Source organism: Paramacrobiotus metropolitanus, unplaced genomic scaffold (assembly GCF_019649055.1).
Source record: "Paramacrobiotus metropolitanus isolate TYO unplaced genomic scaffold, Prichtersi_v1.0 Parri_scaffold0000060, whole genome shotgun sequence".
Classification (NCBI taxonomy): domain Eukaryota; kingdom Metazoa; phylum Tardigrada; class Eutardigrada; order Parachela; family Macrobiotidae; genus Paramacrobiotus; species Paramacrobiotus metropolitanus.
Window position 1 is genome coordinate 300,165 of NW_026570280.1, and position 23,327 is coordinate 323,491.

At 46.0% G+C, this 23,327-nt stretch overlaps 4 protein-coding genes across 10 annotated transcripts; 3 read left to right on the top strand and 1 right to left on the bottom strand.

The window, feature by feature from the left end:
* Nucleotides 1-15: 15 nt before the first annotated feature.
* LOC129593149 (serine/arginine-rich splicing factor 2-like) lies at nt 16-3,681 on the top strand. The gene is made up of 5 exons (XM_055489350.1): nt 16-387; nt 466-606; nt 1,585-1,782; nt 1,878-1,975; nt 2,465-3,681. The coding sequence occupies exons 1-4, from the start codon at nt 335-337 to the stop codon at nt 1,972-1,974; spliced, it is 489 nt and encodes a 162-aa protein (XP_055345325.1). The 5' UTR covers nt 16-334; the 3' UTR covers nt 1,975; nt 2,465-3,681.
* LOC129593147 (uncharacterized) lies at nt 3,173-8,409 on the top strand. Of its 6 annotated transcripts, none has more exons than XM_055489346.1 (3): nt 3,173-3,308; nt 5,027-5,166; nt 6,992-8,409. In XM_055489346.1, the coding sequence occupies exon 3, from the start codon at nt 7,172-7,174 to the stop codon at nt 8,171-8,173; it is 1,002 nt and encodes a 333-aa protein (XP_055345321.1). In that variant the 5' UTR covers nt 3,173-3,308; nt 5,027-5,166; nt 6,992-7,171; the 3' UTR covers nt 8,174-8,409. The 6 variants fall into 6 exon arrangements, with proteins under 6 accessions (XP_055345321.1, XP_055345320.1, XP_055345316.1 ...); XM_055489345.1 differs by having other exon boundaries at nt 7,002-8,409; XM_055489341.1 differs by lacking the exons at nt 3,173-3,308; nt 5,027-5,166 and adding an exon at nt 5,896-6,062.
* Nucleotides 8,410-15,156: 6,747 nt separating this feature from the next.
* Nucleotides 15,157-19,256, bottom strand: LOC129593230 (uncharacterized). The gene is made up of 4 exons (XM_055489446.1): nt 18,586-19,256; nt 18,332-18,431; nt 16,702-17,460; nt 15,157-15,425 (listed from the first exon to the last, which is right to left on the bottom strand). The coding sequence occupies exons 2-4, from the start codon at nt 18,340-18,342 to the stop codon at nt 15,290-15,292; spliced, it is 906 nt and encodes a 301-aa protein (XP_055345421.1). The 5' UTR covers nt 18,343-18,431; nt 18,586-19,256; the 3' UTR covers nt 15,157-15,289.
* Nucleotides 19,257-20,377: 1,121 nt separating this feature from the next.
* On the top strand, nt 20,378-22,128 carry LOC129593216 (von Willebrand factor A domain-containing protein 7-like). 2 transcript variants are annotated; one of them, XM_055489432.1, is made up of 2 exons: nt 20,378-20,841; nt 20,943-22,128. In XM_055489432.1, exons 1-2 carry the CDS (start codon nt 20,811-20,813, stop codon nt 21,563-21,565), a joined length of 654 nt encoding a protein of 217 aa, XP_055345407.1. In that variant the 5' UTR covers nt 20,378-20,810; the 3' UTR covers nt 21,566-22,128. The 2 variants fall into 2 exon arrangements, with proteins under 2 accessions (XP_055345407.1, XP_055345408.1); XM_055489433.1 differs by having other exon boundaries at nt 20,952-22,128.
* The last annotated feature ends 1,199 nt before the right edge of the window (nt 22,129-23,327 follow it).

Genomic DNA, 23,327 nt, shown 5'->3' on the forward strand with positions numbered 1-23,327 from the left:
TTGCCAAAAAGTCCAAAAAGCTTCGACAGTTTTGTTTGCTTTCTCCAAAACCAGGACACACACCAGGATCTAATCAATTATTCCGAACTTGACCGTCTTCATTGCTTTGGTCTCCAGTGAAATTGTTTAGACAGAAAAATAATTTTCTCAGGTTTCGGTGAAATTCATGCAGTTCTGGGCAGACCAACGGATCGTGCCGTGCTTGAACAACCTTGATCGATAATTCGCAACATTTTCGATTTTTTATTTTTTTGTGGACAGTTTGTGAGCGTTTCACCGTTCCTGTACGCATCATTTGGTATCCTTAGTTACTTGGCATTACTATAATTCGAAAATGAGCAGTACGGATTATTTTCGTGGTCCGCCAACGGATATCGACAGGTTAGCGTGAGTGTTAATGATTTTGTTGGCACTGTGAAGTGTAAATGCACAGCAACGAACTTCCATGGAAACCCTGCTTTGCAGAATGGTCTCGCTGAAAGTGGACAATCTCACTTACCGCACCACCGTCGAGGATCTGCAGAAGGTCTTCGATAAATTCGGCAAAATCGGCGACGTCTACATTCCGCGCAGTAATCGCGGCAGTCGGGGATTCGCGTTCGTACGGTAAGATTAGAGAAATCGCTGCATGTTCGAACACGTTGGCTGGTAATGTGGCGCAGCGTGCCGAGATCCCTGTTACCCTTGCACAGTCTCTATGGATCAACCGGGAATTTACCTCTGCATGCTTTATTTACCAGTGAGAATTAGAGTAAATACGCGTTAATTTCGTTTTAATTTTCTTGATTGACTTCTTTCTGATATGGTCTTTCTCGATCATTAAAAACTTCGAAGCAATGCGTGCAGTGAATTATTTATGAGGTGATTAATTACAGTTTCACGGATATTAGCGAGCGGTGTGGAAGAAAAGTCATGTAAACATTGAACCAAAATTTACGATATTTTTATTTTTTAATTAGAAATAAATTCGGATATAAGTTTTTCTGGAAAGTTAGCACAGTGATAATTTGGCAGAAATTACCGAAACCTTATACCATGATTTTCCTGATATGTTATTGATTATTTGATTCTGTTTAATTGACTGAAAGTTCCGGAAATGTTTTTGTTAGAATTTAGGAATAAATTAATAATTAAACAAAATCCAATGGAAAATAATCCGTTTTTTTTTGCATTACGGGTGCAGGGCGCTGGTGACAGAACATGTGGAATATTTCTGTTGTTTTTTTGATATTTTTTTCTGTCTAATTAAATGAAAATTCAGAATTATAATTTTTTTATTCTGTTTAGAGAAATGAAAATTCGGAATAAATTTGTTTATTCTGTTTGAATAAATAAAAATCCGCAATCAATTTGTGTGTTCTTTTTAAATTAATAAAAGCCCGGATAAATTTGTTTATTCTGTTTAATTAAATGAAAATTCGGAATAAAGGTTTTTATTCTGTTTAACAGTTTAATAATAAAAAAAATTGGGAATAACTTTTCCAGTATGCTTGGGCGCATCGATAATTGTTTAAAAATTCCTGCCACTTGACTTAGAAGCTGATTTACTCGTGGACCATACTGATGCGGTATTTTGCCGGTTAGATTCATGGAGAAGCGCGACGCGGAGGACGCCATGAGTAAGCTGGACGGGTCGCGGCTGGACGGCCGGGAGATCCGCATCCAGATGGCCCGCTACGCCCGCCCCGAGGGCGGCCGCGACCGGGACCGCAGCCGGGATCGCGAGCGGGACCGCGACTACCGCAACGGCGACCGGCGCCACCGCGACGACGACGACGACCGGTAGAGTTGGCAGAAAATGGGGCATTTCTTGCGTGCAGTTGCTTTGATTGAATCGCTCCGGTTGTTCCGCGTCGACATGTTCCTGTGTGTTGCAGTCGCTATCGCCGTTCTCCGGAGCGTCGCCGCTCGCCGTCGCCACGGGATCGACGCCGATCGCGCTCGCCAGCGCGTCGCTACGGACGCCGTGACTGAAGTAAGCGTATGTTGAAATAAAATCAAAATTTCCTGTTTATTGATTTAACGAATAATTTCTTTTGCTATTTTCATTTGATTTTTATTTATTGTCCTTTAATTTATTTTTTTATTTCACTCCTTTTCTGTTTGCTTTCTTAAATTTGGTTTTCATTCCTTCATTTTTTTTAGTTATTTCCGTTGATTTATTTTTTATTTAATTCTTTAAAATTGACTAGAATAATCTAAAGTGGATTTAAGTTAAGATTGTAATAAAATTATTTACAGCCTTTTATATATAATAATTACAGGTGCATCTGCGAACTAGAGAGGATTGTGATTTATGATCTTTTTAATGAAAACAATGCTTCATTGGTTGTAATCTCGATAACCTAAATTTACAGAAAATTATTGCTGAACCATATCGGTGATTTGTGGAATTTTGTTATCATTTTGTTTGTGCATATTTTATTATTTATTAAGGGATATTAAATTTTTATTGGTTCTGCAGGTCTGCCAGTGGAACGACGGACCGGGATTCTCGGATGTTTCGTTTGTGTTCATGTTGATCGCCGATCTTGTTGCATCCTGGGGTATGAGCGGCGTTTTTCTGTTGTTGTTTTTTTTGTTGAATTATTTTCCTCATCTATTTTTCGGCTGATATTCTCCATAACAGTTTTGTCGTGTGTCTGTTTGTGTAGCATCTTGCGTCTTCGTACTGTACATTATGACACTTATTGCGCCTACATAATGACAGCTGTGCAGTTTGTGTGTTTTATTGATGATTATTGTCGATTGATGACAGGAGTACGCGGTGGGCGCTGTGTGGCTGGTGTTACACTGAGTTGCTGGTTAAAAACGCGTGCAGAGCTGACAGTGTGAGCGGGGCCTGCTGAGTTGCAGACGTGTATGCTGGGTGGTTGTTAGCTGAACGCGGGTTAGCTGATCTAGTAGCTGGGTGCCTCCGACGTTTCCCTCAGGATAGCTAGTAGGACGAAGCCGAGCCGACGGTTGGGGCTATACGGAAATACACATACAGACTGATGCCCGGGAACCTGGGTTCCAGGCGGTCGCTGATGGTCCGGCCATTGGGGGGTGTGCTGTACGCGGCCGAACAGTGTCCAGCGGTGCCTGATGCGGACCATAGACGGTAGACCGTGAATATAATCCATCTGCTGAATATGGGCAAGGGGTACGTGTATGGGGGGCGCTGATCTATCCGGCCTGTTGAGGTTCGCGGTGGGCTGTGGCGGTGCGCGGCTGTGTGGCAAGCTGTTGTCCATTAAAGAGCCGGAAACATGCTGACCGGGATTTGAAACGGATCGCCGTGCAATAGCTGCGCAGTAGTCCATTAGGTAATTTTACCACTTAGCATACCATTAAGAGAAGTTTACCCCGGTTCATGGTATGTACCAAATTTCTTTATCAGAATATTATTAATATCGAGATTCAGCGAGGAAACGCTGTTTCTGTTCTCGGTACATTTAGCGACATGATAGAAGGAAGATGTGTACTTTGCCTTTCAGTTACCGGAACGGAAATGTTAATCTTTATCAGTTTATCCGGTAATTCCCTACGTAAAGGTACAGCGAGCGCGGAGTTAGCGCCTACCACGATGGTCATGTCACTACGCTTAACGCAGTGTCTCAATGCGCTCCGCATGTTTCTAGCCAATATTGCAACTTCCGCCAGGCAGCGGCGATTATGCTCAATAAAATACTTATCTGGCGTACGCACCATGCCGTACTAGTCGCTGCGTACTTGTGCTAATTCCTAAAAGTTTAAACGCATTCAGCCTGATTTAGGTGTACCAAAAGTCCCATTATGGGCCCATCTTCTTTCAGTTTTACACATATTATACGCGTAAGTATGGTACCATTAATTTCTTTCCAGTTTTAAAATAAATTTTAATACGAAAATTCGAACACGAAAATTCATTTAAAAAGTGGAAAAAAATTCCAGAACCGTGGGTCGATGTAGAAATGACCTTCATGCCGAATCATGCGTCTGTACGTTTTACATGCAAAATTGAATGGAGACCGGTCCATAATGAGACTTGGGAATCAACGCACTTACGAGTATTACGTACTTCGGTACGAGTATTGCAATTTGGCGTTTTCATGCACTCTCCGCTACTTTCTGCAGTGTTTCTTGACATTTTTGTAGCCGGATGATTTGTATATGTTGGCGTGAATAACGCCTGTGTGCTGTCTCGCTCGTGAGTAATAGGTGAAGTAAGACGCCAGACAGATAAAATACACAGATTCATGACGCGCAACCTGGTATACGAGATTCCATCATGGTTTCCAAATTTGAAGAGTGTGAACAATTGTAAAAGGGAAACTTAAGAATCCGAATTGTCGTGTCTTTTTAAACTTTTGACCACGAAAAACTTCGACATTTCAAATGTCAAAACGATCTTGATGTACGTCTGAACATGGAATCGTGTCTTCACCTATCCTTCGCCAACCGGCTGTTGCGCGCACAAACGGTTTTTGTGCCATTGTGTACTGTACCTGAAGCTCATTAGATTGCACAGAATATACACGATGCAGAAAAGTGTACGGAAGTGAGCGAAAGGTTCGGCGCATGTAAGCATAATTAGTGTACATATTAATTATGCATATACTGCGTCACCTTCACTTATAAGCCGAACGTGATGAGGTTTCCGCATAAATATCTGCGCCAGGCTTGATGGTTCGTACAGTACAGAGTAACCAACACCATATTCGTATAGGGTCCCAATACGAAATTATAGAAAATAGAAATATTGCAATAAAGTTGGCATTCAGTCTTCATACATCGAGATATGTAGGTGCTGCCATAGGTAAACTCGAGACTTCCATTACCGGCGCAATACGGCTATCCTGGATATTTTGCTGTACATAGTAGTCTTTAGTGACCGCGAGTTTTGTGTGATCAGTTGTCAGCGGTGTGTTTTTTACTGGAATTTGCAAGAGTAACTCGGTATTCCGTTAATTTGTGTGACTGCGTGCGCTCGCATCGGATTGCAGTCGGAATCTTTACCGCGTAATTGCCCCGTGTAAATAACTGGATGTTTTTCACATTCCAGGAACCTGTAACACATATCTGGACATTCGGGAGACAAGAAACACGGAATTATCCACTCTGGCCTGTCTTCTTCGAGCGATTTCAGGGGGTTGCAGGAAGTGGAGGGGAAATGTACGATGTCCAGGAACCTTTTGGGTTCGGGTACGCTTGACGTTTGGTTGTAAAGCGAAAAGGCCGAGAAAAAAGTTCTGCAATTGTTAATTGTCTTTAATACTACAGGATAATTTTGTACGCACTGGTTTCACACTGCGAAACGGGAAGTCATTAAAATCAGTGATCATTAAGTCCGCAGCGCACATACTTGAGATACTGGGTGGCATAGTTTTCCGCGTGGATGAAAGCTTAGCCTGAGTTGCAACGAAAGTACCAAGATGGCAATCAAATGAAAATGAGACTTCCGTTTGCTTCTTAGTGGGATACATTTTAGATTGTTTAAGGATACTGATACGCCATCAGTGAAAAAAAGGTTGACGATACATTAGGGATACGGCGGATACCAGTAAAAAAAGACACGCCTCGAAAAACCTAACATATAGGAAGTCATCTGTAGATTAGATTAGTGGCAGTCCGGAGGTCCTGTAGTGTGCACCGCACACCGTCATGGCGCTGGGGTGGCCGCGCGCCCTTACTGCACTGACTTTCACTGTGCTTCTCCATCCACACGGGAGTTGCGGTGATTCTGGTTACTGTAGCGGCTCCACCAAGTTATACCACAGAGTTTGTGCACGGGAAAACAGTGCCCAGAGTGTGTGCATTAACTGTGCAGGTGGATGCATGGGCATGCACACGCTGCGTGGGTGCAGTTTTCCCGTGCACAAACTCTGTGGTATAACTTGGTGGAGCCGCTACAGTACTTCTCGGCATGTTACAGCTTTGCCATACGCATGTTAAACGCATGCATGTAGTGTGGCCTGGAGCGCCGATATATGAAGGTTGGCGTAACCCATAAATTCTGGAATTTTCGCTGTATTTACGAATGCTCAAGATGTAATCGGGCTTGTTGTATATGCTGCCATCGACATGCCGACATGATGCAAGTAAGTTCCGTAGCATGTACGTTTTGAAAAAAACGTACAGTACATGAATATCACGGCAAGACGGTTTTGCAGTGATATTCATGCAGAGCAGTAACAGCGAACCTGTAAAAACAGTTTGATTGCGCTGGTTGCAGGAGTTAGGAATGTATTAGAGGACATAAATTACGTAACACGCAATGGTGGGGGAGGGAGGATGGGGTGTGGCGGGTGTCCAAAGCGTTATTTGCCCGGAATCGATATCAGCAAAAAGCGTAACGCAGGGGGTCAAAATTGCCGGTTTTTGGCGTTACGTAATGGATGCCGCCTTAGCAACGAAAGGCCGTCCATGAGTGTAAAATATACTGCGATTAACCATAGCAACGTCAACAGCTGCCTGCTGGCAGAGCGCAGAATTCATAGTATATATAATTATAGCAAGCAATTCAGCGAACAGGATAAAATCTCAAGCCTAGCTAGAAAACGTAGAGTGGCTAAAAATCCTACATAGCTAAAATTCTATCCCAAAATCAGCCCTTATCACCAATATAGCATGGTGCTGTTGTTCGGGTTTCCTGTAATTCATCCTTAATTTCAAGTTAATTTTTTCCGTCCGTTATTACGGGCAACACGATGCCGTATGCTGCAGGTGGCGTTAACCCGCACGCTGCACGAGTGAAGAGAAGGAGCCGGCTATGCAGAATTATACTACAACGCGTACAGTACAGTTTGTTGACTGTGTAATCGTTCCAGCAGCATAGGCAAGGGTATAGAAGTATTACATGCGTCATTTATGGTATTTGTAATAATAGTTTTGTATTGCGAAGTTGTACTGTACGGTACGCACATCGGGCGAGCATACTGTGCCATAATAGTGTTATTATGCATTCCGTACCACTCTGTGAATCATGTACAACATACAAAATACGCATATTAACTAACAGTCATTGTAGAGCACTGCAGGCTGGTCTGCTCAGGTAATACTGTCCTGGCAGTTGTCCGTGGAACCGGCATCGGCATCCAAGTGGAAACGGCAACGCGAGCGCTCTGGCGATCATGTTGGCATCTGTACACAGTATTCACCAACACACGGCTCTCTCTATATTTGTGTCCGACACATTTTCTTCCCTAAAATGCCGACTAATTATCACAGACTGAACTCGCCCACTACCGTCCGCCGGGTTTTCGGGGAAGTGAGCCGCGGGAAGAAGCTGCTGGCGGGATTACTGCTGCTGGCGTTGGCGGCGTTTTGCCTGTATGGCTGGAATTGGCCCGGTGGCGCCATCAGCGGATCCGCGGCTAACATCTCCGACGCGGCTATCCATGCCCCGACCTCGCCGGTCACGGTGGTCACGGCGTACTACCGGATCCCCTCCAAGCAGGCCGAGTCCGTCTACCTGCAGTGGATGCGCAACTTCCTCCCGCACATCCCATGTTTCCTGTACATCTTCACCGACGCCGCCTCGGCGCCGCGGCTGCGCACCCTCCGCGCCCCCCACGCCAACCGCACGCGGCTGGTGGTGCGCGAGCTGCCGGCACTGCACGAGTACGCCAAGATGGACGCGTGGCGGCGGCTGCAGCAGACCGACCCGGAGACCTACCATACGCCCGAGCTGTATCTGCTGTGGAATGAGAAGCCGTGGTTCGTGCAGTGGGCTATCCGCGACAACGCCTTCCGTTCGCAGTATTTTCTGTGGTGCGACATCGGGTCGTTCCGGGCGCCGGAGCAGCTGCCGGCCCTGCGGGCCTTCCCGGATCCCGGCGTGGTGGCGGCGCGCCTCCCGGATCCCGCCAAGCTGGCGCTGCTGCTGCTGCGCCCCTTCGATGCCGCGACGGAGTACGTGGATGCCCGGGGGTTCCCGTCGGCGGTCCTGCAGCGCGCCGGGACGAATCACATTGGGGGAGGGATTATGGCGGGGACGCCGGCGGCCTGGCAGGTGTGGATTGGGCTTTATGAGGCCATGCAGACGCTGTATCTGCAGCGCGGCCTCAACGCCGGCAAGGACCAGAATGTGATGAATGCCGTGGCGCTGCGCTATCCGCACCATGTCCAGCTGGTCAGTCCCCGGCCGTATCTCGGCGGCCGCGGCAATCCGTGGTTCTACCTTCAGTATTACTTTGCCGTGCTGGACTGAGTGGTGAATATACGGCTAATTAATAAAACATTTATACCGGCTCTTTGCGCTCCATGGTCTGTGCTACTCGGTTGGCGTGGTTGGCCTAGTGGGCTGCTCATTGTGTGTGCTGCAGTAGCACCCTCCTCCAGATTTAGGAATTAAAGAAATAAACCGTAGATGTTTGCAGTACACATCAACATGACACTCGAAAGTCGTACAGCATATGTGTGGTTTTGTTAACCTGTGATAAAACGTATCAATACAGATACATGTATGTTGACGTTGCAGAGCGTACTGTACGTCTTTCCAGTTCGTTAATATTATCACGGTAAACGTAATAGGATGTTATTGTTGTCAGATCGTCTTGTTCTTGATTAATATCCTGTATTACTTTTTTTGTTCTTGAATATAATCAAGAAAAGTAATACTGCACATTAATCACGAACAAAAAAAGTAATATTTAATTACACATGTACTGTACATTAATCAAGAACAAGAAAAGTAATACATGTACTGTACATTAATCAAGAACAAAAAAAGTAATATTTAAATTTTATACATGTACTGTACATTAATCACGAACAAAAAAAGTAATACAAGTACTACAAATATTTACATAAGTACGAGTACAGATAATTGCAACCGATCATTGCTGTACAGTACTTTGGTGCAAAATGCTATGGCGGGGCATGATCGGATAATTCTATTGCGAATTCCTGCATCTACATTACCATCGGCTAATTGAATAATTTAATTGCCGGGTCTCTGGATTTTCGAGTCCGCAGGCTGTCAGAGGGGCTACACACTGTAACTACTTGTCCAGAAGAAAACCTAAGAAAGCATAAGAAAACATACGAAAAACACTACCACAACGCGGAAAACTATAACTAGAAAGACGTTGAGAGAACACGGCCAAGCATAGAGTTAATGAGCAGCAGTTTATTGTGGCAGCCTGGCAGGGAAGAAGCCGTTGTTAATTTACTTACGTCTGGACACGGTATAGTACAGATACGCGATCGCACCATCCTTATCATTTGCGTCATGTGTTGATGCACTTGACTGCGCTGCTCGATGAACTACGCTCATGCCACACCAGTACAGATGTACCATGCCGGAAGTTTTGAATCGCCATTGTGATGGGAGAAGAATGCTATAACGGTTCACTGAGCATGACACAATCCACGGAGTGGATTGTGCCTGTGCATGGAGAGTTACAGCGGACAAAGGGTTATGCCATGATGCCACTGTCGCTGCAGCATTACGCGCTCCGAATAATTATGTTTATGATGCGCCGCTGCAGCGTTCATCACACTATCTACACTGAAATGCCGGTATCATTGAGACACGCAGCACACAATCGGTGCGGTAATAGTCCCGGTATGCAGCCGTGAGCAACCACCATCCAGTCACGCTTCCGCTGCAGCACAGCCTACAGAATGCTGGCAGTGGCGTCCACCATGGAGACCACTATTTAAATACCGCGTGCTTCCTTATTCTGGCATCAGAAACTGGAGAGTGGCGTTACTGCCGTACTGTTTCAGCCAGCACTGATTTCCCGTTGGTGTTCCGTTCCAGTCGGTCCCATGTCGGTCCATCCCATTCTGCTGTTCTTGTGCATCAGCACCGTGATGCTGCTCAGTACGGTCAATGGCGGCGCTGTCTCAGCCCCGCCATTACCAGCCACAGCAGCGCCATCAGCCACTTCACAAGCGCCATTACCAGTTACGCCTACGCCATCACCGGCCACGTCACCTGCATTACCAACCACGCCACCAGCATCACCAACGGCGCCACCGGCATTACCAGCCACACCATCGCCATTACCAACCCCGTCGCCGTTACCAGCGACAAGCAGCCTGCCTGCCGTGGATTCCATCCCTTCTCAAAGACCCATCACCAGTCCTGTGACAGTGGTGACCGCGTTATATCACTTCCCGGCGCAACATCCCCACGCTACATATCTCCGCTGGATCGAGAACTTTCTCGCACAGATTCCCTGTTTTCTGTACGTCTTCACCAGTTCGGCCATGGCTCCGACGCTGGCCGTCATGCGCGCCCCTATGCCAACCGCACCCGTTTTATCATCAAGGAATTTGAGGAGCTGGAAGAACATTCTAAGATGGACCTTTGGAAGCTAATTAAAAGCGCCGATCGCGAGACACATCACACACCCGAGGAATATACCGTGTGGAATCAGCGCTGGCGCTTCGTCCAACAGGCCATCCAGGAGAATGTCTTCCGTTCCGATTATTTCCTGTGGCACGACATGGACGCCTTCCGCATCCCGGAGATTGTGGCGTCCCTGCGGCGCTTCCCAGATGCGGAGGTGGTGCGGCGGAAACTGTCGGATCCCGGGAAGATCGCGGTGACGCTGATGAATCCGCTGGATGCCCAACGGGATCGGATTAATGCTGACGGATCACTGTCCAGTGGCCTGCGCGAAGCACGCACCGATCACGCGGCAGCGGGAATAATGGCCGGCCACACGCAGGCCTGGGGCACCGTTATCCCGGAGTACTACCGCATGCAAGCGCTCTTCTTCACCCAGGGACTCAACGCCGGCAAAGCCGCCAACGTTTTTAATGCCGTGATAGCCAAGTTTCCGGGGAATTTCCAGCTGCTGACGCCCGTCAGCTATCTGAACGGCGCTGGTGATCCTTGGTATTATTTGCATTATTACCTCAGCTATGCGTGAAACCCGGAAACATGTTCATATTCACGGATTTTTATACTTTCTTATTAGTTATCGCAGCCACGAAGAACTGTTAGAAATATATTAGCAATATATTATAACACACTCATGATATGTCATCTAGTTGTGAACTATGACCATTGTCTTACTAACTGCTCTATGAGTATACGGTGCACGCAGGTTACCAATCCGCTTTTTTATCAGATGTTTAGGTGCAGCACCTTACTAATATCACGAATGTATCTGACGTTATACAAGAAATCTGCCTGCATAACGTTGAACAACAGAACTGACACCAGTGTGTGCGATGCTTCCGCTTTCTGCTCCCGTGACTTATATTCCTCATACAATATAAATTCTAACAAGAATCCTTTTGTCGGGTGCAAACTATTTCAGCATGCGTCACACCGCGATAATGTCTACATTTTCGAACATTAGTTAATCTAGAAAATGAGACTGTGCTTTCTTCTGCATTCCAAAAAATCTGTGGTTATTTGTGTCGACGTAACGGCTGCTTTATACCGGCTAGTCTATTACTGCTTGAATATTAGCGTACTAATGTTATCATGGCAGTAAAGCTATTTGTCATTTTCAAGGACGACAACGTTTCCGTGACCTACTTAACGAGCAGAGTGCCATGCGGAACGTTGCTAACGGCGCGCACAATTAAATCCCGTCTGTCTCATTTACTGGATGATGCCTCGTGATATGTTTATCGTTGTTTACACTTTCAAAACGAGATGTAAAAATGACTGCATTATCTGCAGACAGTGTAGTGTTTAGACTACAATGACATGTACAGATAGTCCGATACAGATCGTTCTACGAGTACCAATATAGCGTGTACAAATAAATAACTGTCGCTGTCGCCATTTGCTGTATCGACGGTGATACATGATAAGCCTTCTTTACACTTAATAATGCCATGCCGCATCACGGCCATCGGGGAATTGGGTCGCGTCCCGCGGAGCAACCAGGTAACTGCCGCCCGCATGCCTATGCAGTAACGGCCATTACTGGCCACTGTACTGCTGTTGCCTGTTGGCCTAATTGTCGGACTTTGAAATTTTGATACTGCAAGCCGGTTTGTACCTTAAATATCTTATTTTGTCATTTCTTCGTAAATCTACCCTGAATGAAAAAGGATTTCTCCAGTGACGTTGAAGAATTTCTCCCTGGCCTGCGCATAATCAAAACGCTTCAACAAAACATTGTAGTACGGTATTGCAGCGTATGCACAGCGCCATTTGACCAATGAACCGGTCAGGAGCCCAGTCGCAGTGTGATGCACAACGATCGCGGTGCCTGGCTGACTGCCGTAACATTGACCATGCTGACTAACGGGCATCCATCTTAGCGTCAATCATTTAACGATGGCCGCAGCCTTCACTGGTTCCGGCCGGTGCATTATGCAAAACAAAAAAAACCGTATAATACCAAAGAGCTCGATAAACTAGTGTACTACTTATATGAATACTTTAATTGCATGTTTTTATATGTCCAGTGATTTTGCTCGAATTTATCCATTATGACAGATTTACAGTAAAGAGCCAAACAGCCTCACTGTGCAGTGGAAGGGACGACCAACATTGTGGATAATAAGTGGTAAGCGAGCTTCAGCGGAGTCCGGAAATTTACTTGCTCCGTAAAAGTCACGGGTAGAAGTTGGCAAAAAAAAGTTTCAACTGAAAAAGCAGCAGACGTTGAAATGGATCAGAGTGCCAAACACGCCGAACATCGACAGATGCCTTATATAGCAATACGAGCGTAGTGACCCCCTTTATGTGGTGTGCCTGGATCTGAATAGCCGTTGCACAACATCCTGGTGGAAAGAATAGAATCATCTCAAGATTTGTGCCAAGTTGTCCGTGTCTTGGCCTGCCTGAATTACAGTAGATGCAGCGGCAGTATGAATCAGGCGATTTGCCGGGTTCCAAGATTTCTGCCTGAAACTTGAAGAGGTTGTCTACGGTAGAGAATAATGCAGTATAGAATAGTTTATTCTAAAGGCCTTTGAATTATCCTGGCACGCGTTCTGACCCCTCTGTCTGTCATGAGATTCATCAACTGCTGACAAGGAGCATGATGTTAACTAGCCGATAAAAACAGCAATCGCAAAGTACGTTACGCTGTCATCACTTTTTGCCGGACAGACTTAGCGTAATCTATTATACGTCTGTGGTTCTAATTTAATAAATTTCTTTCTTTGCCTTGTGGCTGCCACTTCGCGTTAACTGCATCCAAACGTTTTGTGTACCTACTGCATTTTCGGCTGAATCCATGGCGGTATCTCCAAGGACGTTAGGTACACCATGGCATTCGCCATGATCAATAGTGCACACTTTTAAATTTTTAATCCGACTTTAATTGCGGTGTGTGCTGATTTTGTACGGTAAAGTTGTAAACCGCTTAAGGCGTGTACGCATCAGTTTATCTTCAGAACTTTTGCTTACTTTTAGTTGTGTATTCATAAATTGGACCTTAACAATTCTGTGTGGCAGGAAACGCCTTTGCCGGAACCGAACCGGTGGTCTTCCTCACTGTGAGTTCTCTGGCAAAACCGGAGTTAGTTGTGAGGAGAGCAAAGAATCTAGAAAACAAATTAATGTTGCAGTGGATTGGTTATTGGTGCAGTTTACAGTCTGGTCTTCCTGTTGCAGGACTGGGAGTACGTGGCGTATCTGAAAGCGGAGACCAATCGTCTGCTGGCCGTGTGCGAGCGCCTGAAAGTGGTGCTGGCCGCCAAACGCGCTGCTGAGCGGCGTGCACGTCTACGCAAGTACCTCTGTTGTACCATCATGTAACGGTGGATGTGTTGGACAAAAGTGTCAATGGTTGGGGCAATACTATTTTTTTTTTCCTACTGCGTTGTTGTCTACTTCCGAATATTGGCATGGTGCTTGCTCGCACTAGCATCGGCCTTAACAAATAAACAGACATTACAGTACTTCAGCTTTGTTTTCCTATTTTCTGTCGTTTGCATCCTAAAGAATTGGTTCACAAGTGCCATTTGGTTCCGCAGTTTTTTGCTGCGGCAAGCACCCAGACCCGCTCTTTCAGGATGTGCCCGTTGCGGCCGTAAAAATTATTTGCCGGCCAACGCCTTCGCCAACGCTGTTGCTTATTACCTTGACGGACAGTGGAAGCACAAAGGGCCAATCGGGATGTAATTGGTGGAATGACAGTACCAGTATCAGTACAGTGAAAAAAGCCTATTTCAGATTGCATACGGTAGAGGCTCCGTACATAGAATCGCACGGCGTCAGATAAGCAGTACGTTGGCAGGATGAAGACTGCTTCAGATCTTTGTGCGGTTACACTTTGGTCACGTACGGCAACGAAAAAATTAATCGAGTCGAGTGCGCACGAGGACTTGACCACCCAGCTAACGGTCGGCGGTCTGAGTGCTCAAAAAAGATCCACGGGCAGCATGCGCTGGCCTGCCATTCACTCATGTGTCTGAGCCGTTGCAAGCATCCGCGTAAGGCAGATAGTTTTTACGCGTCACCGCACGACGCTGGGTTACAGCTGCTAACGTCGCGAACGGACGTAAAACAACCCGGAACCGAAGGTTCCACATGGAACCGGAGCCGAAACTAACACAAACCGTGCAATCTGAAATAGGCTAAAGTCTTGTACTGTACGGTCACTGCCGTAACCAGTTACCGGTATTGCTACGGTGACGTACGGCACTTTCGTTACAGTACCATTTTTAAGTAGACGGTTGGTTACGAACTACTGTGCCGTACAGTATGCCGTATACGTTGGTTGTTACGTTAGTTGGTTGGTTACGTTGGCTCGTGTGTGTAATTTTTATTTGCGTTATGAGAATCAAAAATTTTACACAAATTCTACTGGTTGGTTGGTTCCGTACTGCTGTGCTGTACAGTATGCCGTATACGGCAGTACAGTAAACTGTTCTGGGGGATCTATTAAAATAATGTGAACACTGGGTGGATGCTTTCCAGCGTGGGTTCTCTGAGTATCGGTTAAAGCTTTGCCAGCCTTCGCGTGCAGCTGACGATGCTAACCACTGTTGCTGCTAATATACAAGACTACTGCCTCTGCTAGCAGCATTGGCTGCTATATTGTTTCAGTTATAGGATAAATTTCTAAATATAAATTGAGTAACTCCGTTTAATAAAGCAGCCAAAACGATGGTGTAACAGCAAACGTGAGGCAGACATTTAACAAAACAGCAGAAGTGGATACGTATTATGGTAAGTATACTTCTATTCTGGTACGCATTACGTATGGACGGTATGGTATAAAGTATAAACACGATAGTCGTATGTTAGTAATGTTACTTACTACAAGCTGTACGGGCAAACAAAACGGCACGGAGACTGCTTTTGAACGGCCTCTGAAGATGAAAATAGCGACAACAGATTACGTAATACTAGTACCGTAAGGCAAGACGGACACAGCAAATCTATAAAATTTCAGTCAGCGTCGGCGCCCGTAAAAATTTCATCTATCGCCGCTAAAGTTATTTTGCTCAAAGCGGATATGTCCAGCTCCCGGAGATCCAGTGCATCCCATCGCTGTGGAGTTCCATCCGAGAGAAACCCACTGAACCTGTTAGCACGCACAGATTACGGCAATAATCATTACATCGCACTGATTGACTGTTAAGGGAAATGACCCGCGTTATGGTACCCAATGTAAACGCGGATCATTTCCCTTAAGAGTAAACCAGTGTTTACATGCGCAAAACTTTGTCACTTTCGCGCACTCGACTCAAGCACCTTACTGCATTGTTTCATGACATTCTGTAGCCAAATGATTCGCATACACAGGCATGGAAACCGTTTATGCGCGCAATATCCGGTTGGGAAGTTATGGCTGTAAGAAAAACTCCGAAAAGTTCAAATGCATTCAGGTGTACCAAAACTTTCATTATGGCCGATCTCCTTCAAATTTTGCACGGAAACGCACATTAAAAAGCTGATTAATTTTACACCGAAGTACCGAACCACGCTTCTATCATTTTTTTTCAAATTTTTCAAATTTATTTGAAATTTTTAAAAAAATATTTTATAATTTGAAAAATATGGTGCAACTCTTGTTCCGTATACAAACGATTTCATGAACATAATTACCGTAAAATCCGATATTAACGCCCCCCCGAAATTAACGCCCCGTGCGGTTTTAAACGCCCCCTCCCGTAGGTCACGAAATAATAAAAGCCCCCCCGAAATTATCGCCCCGGGGCGTCTAATAATTTGCGGCGCCGCGCTTTTTTTTACTGTTGTCGGTACGGTCTTAGTGGTACATCTTGCTAATTTAGGTAAACTCCACTAATGCACACTCGTTAAACCATGATTTTCTAACTGATGTCTTAATTACTGAATTATTCCTTCAGTGTTCATACATATTAACCTTGCTAAAACTGACAATCATGAGCCTGTTACCCATTTGAAAAATTAGACGCCCCCCCGTAATAAACGCCCCCTGCGGTTTTAAACGCCCCCTCCCGAGGCTCTTGAAAAAATAAACGCCCAGGGCGTTAATATCGGATTTTACGGTATGCGTTTACATGCAAAAATTAAAGAGATCGGTGCATAATGCGACTTTTAGTACACCTGAATGCATTTAAACTTTTTGGAATTTTCTTACAGCCACATCTTCCCAACCGGATGCTGCGCCAACGACCGGTTCTGACGCCTAACAATAAGAAAAGGGTTTGCCGTATGCAGTATTCTCGTATCGGTACGATCTTGACTTGCACGGGAACAAAGGTCAGAATAAGTAAGGAACAACAAAATGAATTTTTATTAATGAATTTTTACTTTTTTACTAATAAAGCTTGACTTTTTTACTAATGATTTTTAACTAATAAACTTTTACTCACAGATTAAGGAAGTTTCGAACGGCGACCCAGTCTTCCGGGTACGCCAGGGTTTGCCGCCAGCGCTGGTGTACATATGTTATTTTGTCAATGACGCACTGACTCACAAGTAGACAAGCGTTATTCGCTGCCAGTAAGAGGAGTCGGACGTGTTGGTCCACTGAATCCGCGGAGCGTAGCAGGAGACGATTGACTCTAACCACCCGACCTGGTTTGTCGGGGCAATAAGGCCGCACAAAAGCTTTTTCAGGCTCTGGAATCATTTGCGGCTCTCCAGAACAAAGTATCGGTCTACGAAAAAACGCTTCAGCAAATGAAAAATTATGATGGACTATCAGCAGCCGCTCGCAAACGGCCATCAGTTTGGAAAAATTTCGGCATTCGTAATTTCCACTCGTGGCTGTATTCTTGATCAACTCCGCACGCCGACTGGCGCAGTTTCTTAGGATCATTACGGGGATGCGAATTCCTTTGGCCAGCAGCACTTCCGTTGCGGTGTTGGCGCGGCTTTCGAATTCCCTGCTGCGATTAACCGCCAGATTAACCAGGGTTAGCGTTTTCGTGCGGTGAGTGATCATACGGTCCAGCACCATGGTGAGATGGTACTCATCATTCCAAGTGGAGTTCACTGATTTAGACGCATGGAGGATGTCTTGTGTCCCATCCTTGTCCGGTTTGTCGTCCAATTTTACGCTGATATCAACTACGACGTCGGCGGTGACGAGATGTTCCGGCAGCATTTGGTGCCATAACATGCACACTCTGCAAAATTAGTACAACATAAGGCATTCCCAAAACAAAAGTAACTAGCTGTCGGGCAGCGGATTGTAAGTCGAGTCGGCGAATTGCCGTGCTACCGAGTTTTAGGAAGTGCACCGAAAACGATGGACTGCAGCTAATGGTAGAAGTGCGCAAACGCTACACGCCGCACAACGGCAGAAAATGACCAACAATCAGAAGGGACTGTGTTGTGCACGGTCCCTTCTCATGATAATTGGGACAAATTCTTCATTTGATTGGTATCATTGAGAGAAGCTCGCTGTATACATATTGAGGAATTGTTTCTCTATCAGAAAAATGTCATATGGTATGCCGTATGGATAACGGTTCTGCCAGACTTGCGAATTGTGATGCTGCCAACAAATAAAATTTTATAAGATCTTCGATAAGTTGGCAAAGCATCATAGTTTGTAACAACAGGCAAAGTTCGTTGCGCTTAAAATTTTTCAAAATAAATACACTGACATGGAAAACCTGCTCTGCACGGGAGGGTAAATCAGGGCAATGCGCAAACTAAAAGCCTAAAGGAATAACGAGTACAGTATATTAGTAAAATAACGGGCTAACCAGAGTTGAAGAACAGCGAACGTCATTCAGCGGTCGTTGTGTCACTTGTGTGGCAAGCCGCAAACATTATTGTGTAGAATACGCGCACTTCTACCATTAGCCATAGTTCAAAAAGTTCGATCCACTTCCTACGTCCAACTTTGGCTTCACACGTGTCTCGCAGGTCATTTAAACCATCTAATCATCTACCGTAATTAATATACTGTAGAAATGAATTACCATGTAGTATGTACTTAAATTCGCTTAGAGCTTAAAACCCAAACGTTTGAAATGTCGTGGAACCCACCTGTGCATCATTCCTTGAGTACGCGCGTGAAAATCAAGAAGAATTTCCACCAAAACGGGGTGCGGAAGGTCGATAATTCGGCAGCCCTCCGTACTGGTGCCTGCAATCGCTTCTTGTTAGAAAACGAATGGAATTCCTCGGGTGTGTTGCGGGTTAATGGAAAACATTGTAATTTGACTTATCCCAATGGCGCCGCGTGCCGTACTGGTACGTCAACATCAAGCAACTAGATATTTACTTAAGTTAGTCGTTACCGTGAAACTGATGGATAAGAGTGGGCCTGTCGGGTCCAGCCGGAAGTTGAACGGCTAGAAGGTTTTCGCAAGCCGCGAGAAGGCTGTCACGCTTCAGGGAATCCTCAACCGAAATAACTTCCTGGCTTTCTTCGGCCACCACAAAGGTGGCCGAATCCGTACCGAACTGTACGAAGAATCGACGAGCAAAATCAGTCCAGCGCACCAATCGGCGCAGCGAAGGGGGCACCGGAAAAATGCAGCCCGACACGGCATCCAGATTTCTGATCAGATACGCCTGCTGAAAAGGTATGATATACTTTTTGTACGCAAACTGTGCATGATTCCGATAGAAACACAGTTCGTCAGCGAGCGGAAACTGCGTGACAATCTGGGACTCGTGGACGAATTTACGGCCGTTGGATAGACCTTCTCCTAGTTGTACATTCCAGCATAGGGAATATTTTTCCGGTGGCACGTAGGCAATTCTGCCTGGCCGAAGTATATATGGTCCGCCGGGTTCGTTGCGCACGGCCACTTCCACGCGTTGGCCTATATACACCGCGCCTCCTTGAAAATATTCATGCCGAAAGATGCAACGAGCTTGGATCCATGATGGGCCGATGGCGCTACTGTCGAAGTTAATAAAGAACCGGTTTCTGCCAATATCCTGAACGTGTCCCAGCCACCATTCACCGTTGTCTCTCTTAACCAATACCGTATTGCCGTAATTCGTGCAGCGAGTGTCCAAACCGAAGTGTCGGAAAAAAAGCGGTGTTCCATAGACGAATACCATTATGTTCGGATCACAATCAAAACGATAAGCAACCGTTACCAGAAATTCCCTTAATGTTTACAATCGCTGGCATAGGTAATGAATTTAGTATAGATATATCGTATATCCTCAGACGAAACCCAGGTTCGTGGCACAACTCATCAGATTCCGCAAAAGGCGTTCAGTAAAAGTAAGGGTATTTAATTAGGGTAAGCAAATTAATTTGACATTCGATACTGTACCTGGAAACTTCGCGGCTAAAATTACTACAGGGAAATGCAAACATTAGCATACTAAATGTGTCCGACGGTCAAGTGGTAACGATAGGCTTGCACAGAAAAACTCAAGTAGTTATGTGAAAGTTCATTTTTACTTAACTGCGCGCAGCAACGCCGGCAGACTTCATAGACCTCCATGTAACCGCCGACTTTCCGATCGCGTACAGTTGGGTTGCTTCCTCATAGTGTTCAATCTCGGCGTCCATGTGGCGCGGCACCACCATCTGCCCCAGCGTCAGTGTTGTGTCTGGCGCCCGTGCGAAAATCCCGCCAGCAGGAGGTCGGTCGGCGTCAGCAGCAGGGTCACCGTGCACATACTGTCCGATCGGATACTTTCGGCGCCGAGGTGAAAGTAAGGGCTGGGGCTTCTATAGAGTCTTACGGAGCATCACACTGCTGCGGCTCTGTGCATTCACATACTGTACATCACATACAGACTGATTAATAGTTTTAAAATCAGTGCGCACCACCAGTACAGAACGTACAGCGCGCCTCACTACGGTGAGTGTTGGGATACAAATTTCCGATCGGACTGTACTATGGGTGGTTGCTATTCAACCATGGAATCGTATTTGTGTGTAAGTGTGCACCGGGCAGTCCTCGTAAACGGAAATTTTGTTTGTACTGGATTAGAGAAGCTGTAAGCGATTGCTGGATCAAGCTTGTTGTTGGGAAAACCGAAACGTATGTTAGTCGTATTATCTGCACCCGGCGTTCAGTGTTGCGCATAATATATTGGCACGACGTGACCCACTGTGACAATCAGCACGTGAATCGAAATCGTCAGTCGACTCGCACATTGCTGGAGATAAGGATTTTAATTGCGTCTAATCGATGGCTCAAGCGCGGTTTGAAACATTGTGGCCCCAAAACAAACGTCCGTCCATCTAAACTTTGACTGACAATTATTCAAAACAGGCGATTATCTCTCTCCAAAACGTATCACCTCTATTATCACAATTACGATTACAGCGCAGAAATTTAATTAAGGAGAAAAGGAAACCAAATGAAAAGCGGAACGATTGCCAGGTGCCACGACATGCAGTATTCGTCTTCAGTCGAAGAACCGTGCATCAACGAAACCCTGTCTCATCTTTGTACAGATAGGCAACGCTGTACATTATCGTTGTACAAACAACTGTAAGCGGTAGTTCAGTGACCAGTCAACTTCAGTGCACCTAACGGCCAGAACTATGGCCGCTTCAAGGCAACTAACGCTGCTTGGTAAGTTCTTATTTACGCAGTGCGGCGCAGCATAAACCTTCATCCCTTTAGCTGTTCATTTGCACATAAGTTCATTTGTACATAATATGCAACCTTTCCAGGATTTGCAGTGTTTATGGCTACTTGTACTGGCAGTGACATCGCTACAGCCGCCGACCAACGGCACCGCTCATCACCAACTCAAGGAACGGATATGATTTTTGTCGTGGACGTATCCCATAGCATGTTCACATCCATGTGCGCCGTCAGACGGGTATGCCTGCAACTCTTCAGTCTGGCCAGCAGCTCTAACAATCCGGGTGGCTTCGTGCTGGTGCCCTTCCACGGTGACGCCGTGGGTCCGGTGCAGGTGTTCGACCATTCCGGATATGGTCTGCCTACTGCGATCGACTACCTGGGCGCATACGGCAACAGCGACACACCGCAGCCGTGTCTGGAAGCGTTGCTGGCCGCCTCGGAGCGAGGCGGTAACCGCGCTCCCATCTACGTCTTTACCGACGCCCCACCCACGAACCCCGGCTTGCTTTCCTCCGTCTTAGTGTCGGTCCTCTTAAAGCGCCAAATGGTGATTTTTATCGTGCCCACCCCGGAAGGGAATGCTATCGCCGCCGAAATGGCTGTCTACCAGACGATCGCCGATGTCACCAGTGGTCAACTAATTACAACGACTGAAACCATGCCCGACATCGACGCGGCTTGGCTGTTCGGTGCGATACGCCGCTGATTCCATGCTGGAGCAACCTGGCGCTTTAATCTAGTTTAAAATTAGCGCTTTGTGCACATCCACCATACAGCTGCGTTCTGTCATTTAAAAATTTAAATAACGGCAAGGATTTTGTCCGCATATGAACGTGATTATGTACGTAAAGACCCAAGCCGAAGCCGCGAGGTGATGGATAAGATTTCGACGTCTGATCCGACGATGACGCTCCATAAAGTCCTGATTACTTGTATAACTAACACGAGCTTTACAAAGCAATGGAACAAAGTTATAACATTAGATATTAGCTCTCACAAAAACTATACTCCTCTCTCATCTAATTTATCCGCTGCGTAACGCGTTTTTTATCTCGAAAGGTTATTAGCGGGGAACAACCAGGTGTGGTATACGGTACATATGTACTGTACATAGAATGAGCATATGCCTGGGCAGTGGATAGTGTGAAGCGTACAGCGTGACGTGTGTGGTTTTGATCAGTGTGGCTGACCTGACTGATTACAGGTGTTTGAGATGCTGCGGTAAACTGTCGGATTTACGAACGTTAATTAGTTGAGTTTTGGCCGGTCTTACGTCGTGACGGCAATTAATTTGCTAACGTGTGTGTTTTATGAATTAAAGTGTGAGCCTTGTGGCAGTGTGTGTTTTGTGTTTGTGTATGACCTTTCCTTACTTGCGCAGTACCACCAGCACAAAACAGTCGTTTTGGTCTCGAGGACCGCCTAACAAGCAATCCTCGTTGAGAGACTTGAGAGTCTCGTTTTAATATGTACTGTACATAGAATGAGCATATGCCTGGGCAGTGGATAGTTGATACTGAACTATACTGGTGCAAATATTAACAAACGCCCTCATCTGTTTGCTCAATATTTATACTAGTATTTACAGTAGTACTTGTTGATAGAAATGTCTCCTCGGTGAATATCGTAATTCTAATTTTTCTACGATTCATCTCTTAATGGGACCCTAATGAAAATGGCGGATGGATTCATTTTCACGAATTAAAAACAAAATACGACCAATCGACATTATTCCCAAGCGCAGTATGAGTACGAGTACAGATTTCGGAGAGCATAAAAACCGAGCCGGTTAGGAACAAACAAGATAACAATGCCATTCGGAAACTTCGCGACTTGCCGGAGAAAAATGCATTTAAGTGCAGGAGGACATACAGAGTACATACCGTTGAAATGATCGTCAAGTTTCAGTGGTAACGACAGGCTTCGACAGAAAAACTGAAGGAATTAATTATACGATAGGATGACATACGTATATTCGTTTTACACTAACTGCACGCACCAACATCGGCGGACTCCATTGATTTTCCATGTAATCGCCGACGCTGGCGCGCGCGATACGGCATACAAACTGAACAGCTGTTGAGAAATAACGGAAATTTACAGAAGAAAAAAAGAGCGGACCGAGGAAATAGTTTAGCAAAGGCAGTTAACGCGATCCGTGGTATTCGGCATCACGCAGGCGCTGCAGCGCGCGGCCCAACATCATCCGGCTCCACTGGCTCAGACGGCGGCCAGCGTAGTTGAATAACCTGTCGGCAGCGTAGTCGTTGGGAAAGCCGCTTCCGGCGTAGCGAAAGAAGCCAGCATTGCTGCCGGTTCCGCGCGGGCCCGTCTCGTCGTCCGCCTGCAGGAATTTCTCCACGCTGTTGACGGTAAACTTGTTCTGGACGGAGTCCATCGCCTGGCGCAGGACGCGGTGCTGGCTGCTCTTCACGAACTCCGGATGCTGGTCCTCGAAGCGCACCAGC

What these genes read in the sequence shown, in the direction of transcription:
- LOC129593149 (XM_055489350.1), top strand. Translation starts at nt 335, where the DNA reads ATGAGCAGTACGGATTATTTTCGTGGTCCGCCAACGGATATCGACAGG. An exon ending in ACGGATATCGACAGGTTAGC is followed by an intron (nt 388 to 465) that starts GTGAGTGTTAAT and finishes CCTGCTTTGCAG; the next exon opens with AATGGTCTCGCTGAAAGTGG. An exon ending in CGGGGATTCGCGTTCGTACG is followed by an intron (nt 607 to 1,584) that starts GTAAGATTAGAG and finishes TTTGCCGGTTAG; the next exon opens with ATTCATGGAGAAGCGCGACG.
- LOC129593147 (XM_055489341.1), top strand. Translation starts at nt 5,952, where the DNA reads ATGAAGGTTGGCGTAACCCATAAATTCTGGAATTTTCGCTGTATTTAC. An exon ending in GACATGCCGACATGATGCAA is followed by an intron (nt 6,063 to 6,991) that starts GTAAGTTCCGTA and finishes CAGTCATTGTAG; the next exon opens with AGCACTGCAGGCTGGTCTGC.
- LOC129593230 (XM_055489446.1), bottom strand. An exon ending in GTTCGAAACTTCCTTAATCT is followed by an intron (nt 15,426 to 16,701) that starts GTGAGTAAAAGT and finishes GCGTGCTAACAG; the next exon opens with GTTCAGTGGGTTTCTCTCGG.
- LOC129593216 (XM_055489432.1), top strand. Translation starts at nt 20,811, where the DNA reads ATGGCCGCTTCAAGGCAACTAACGCTGCTTG. An exon ending in AAGGCAACTAACGCTGCTTG is followed by an intron (nt 20,842 to 20,942) that starts GTAAGTTCTTAT and finishes CAACCTTTCCAG; the next exon opens with GATTTGCAGTGTTTATGGCT.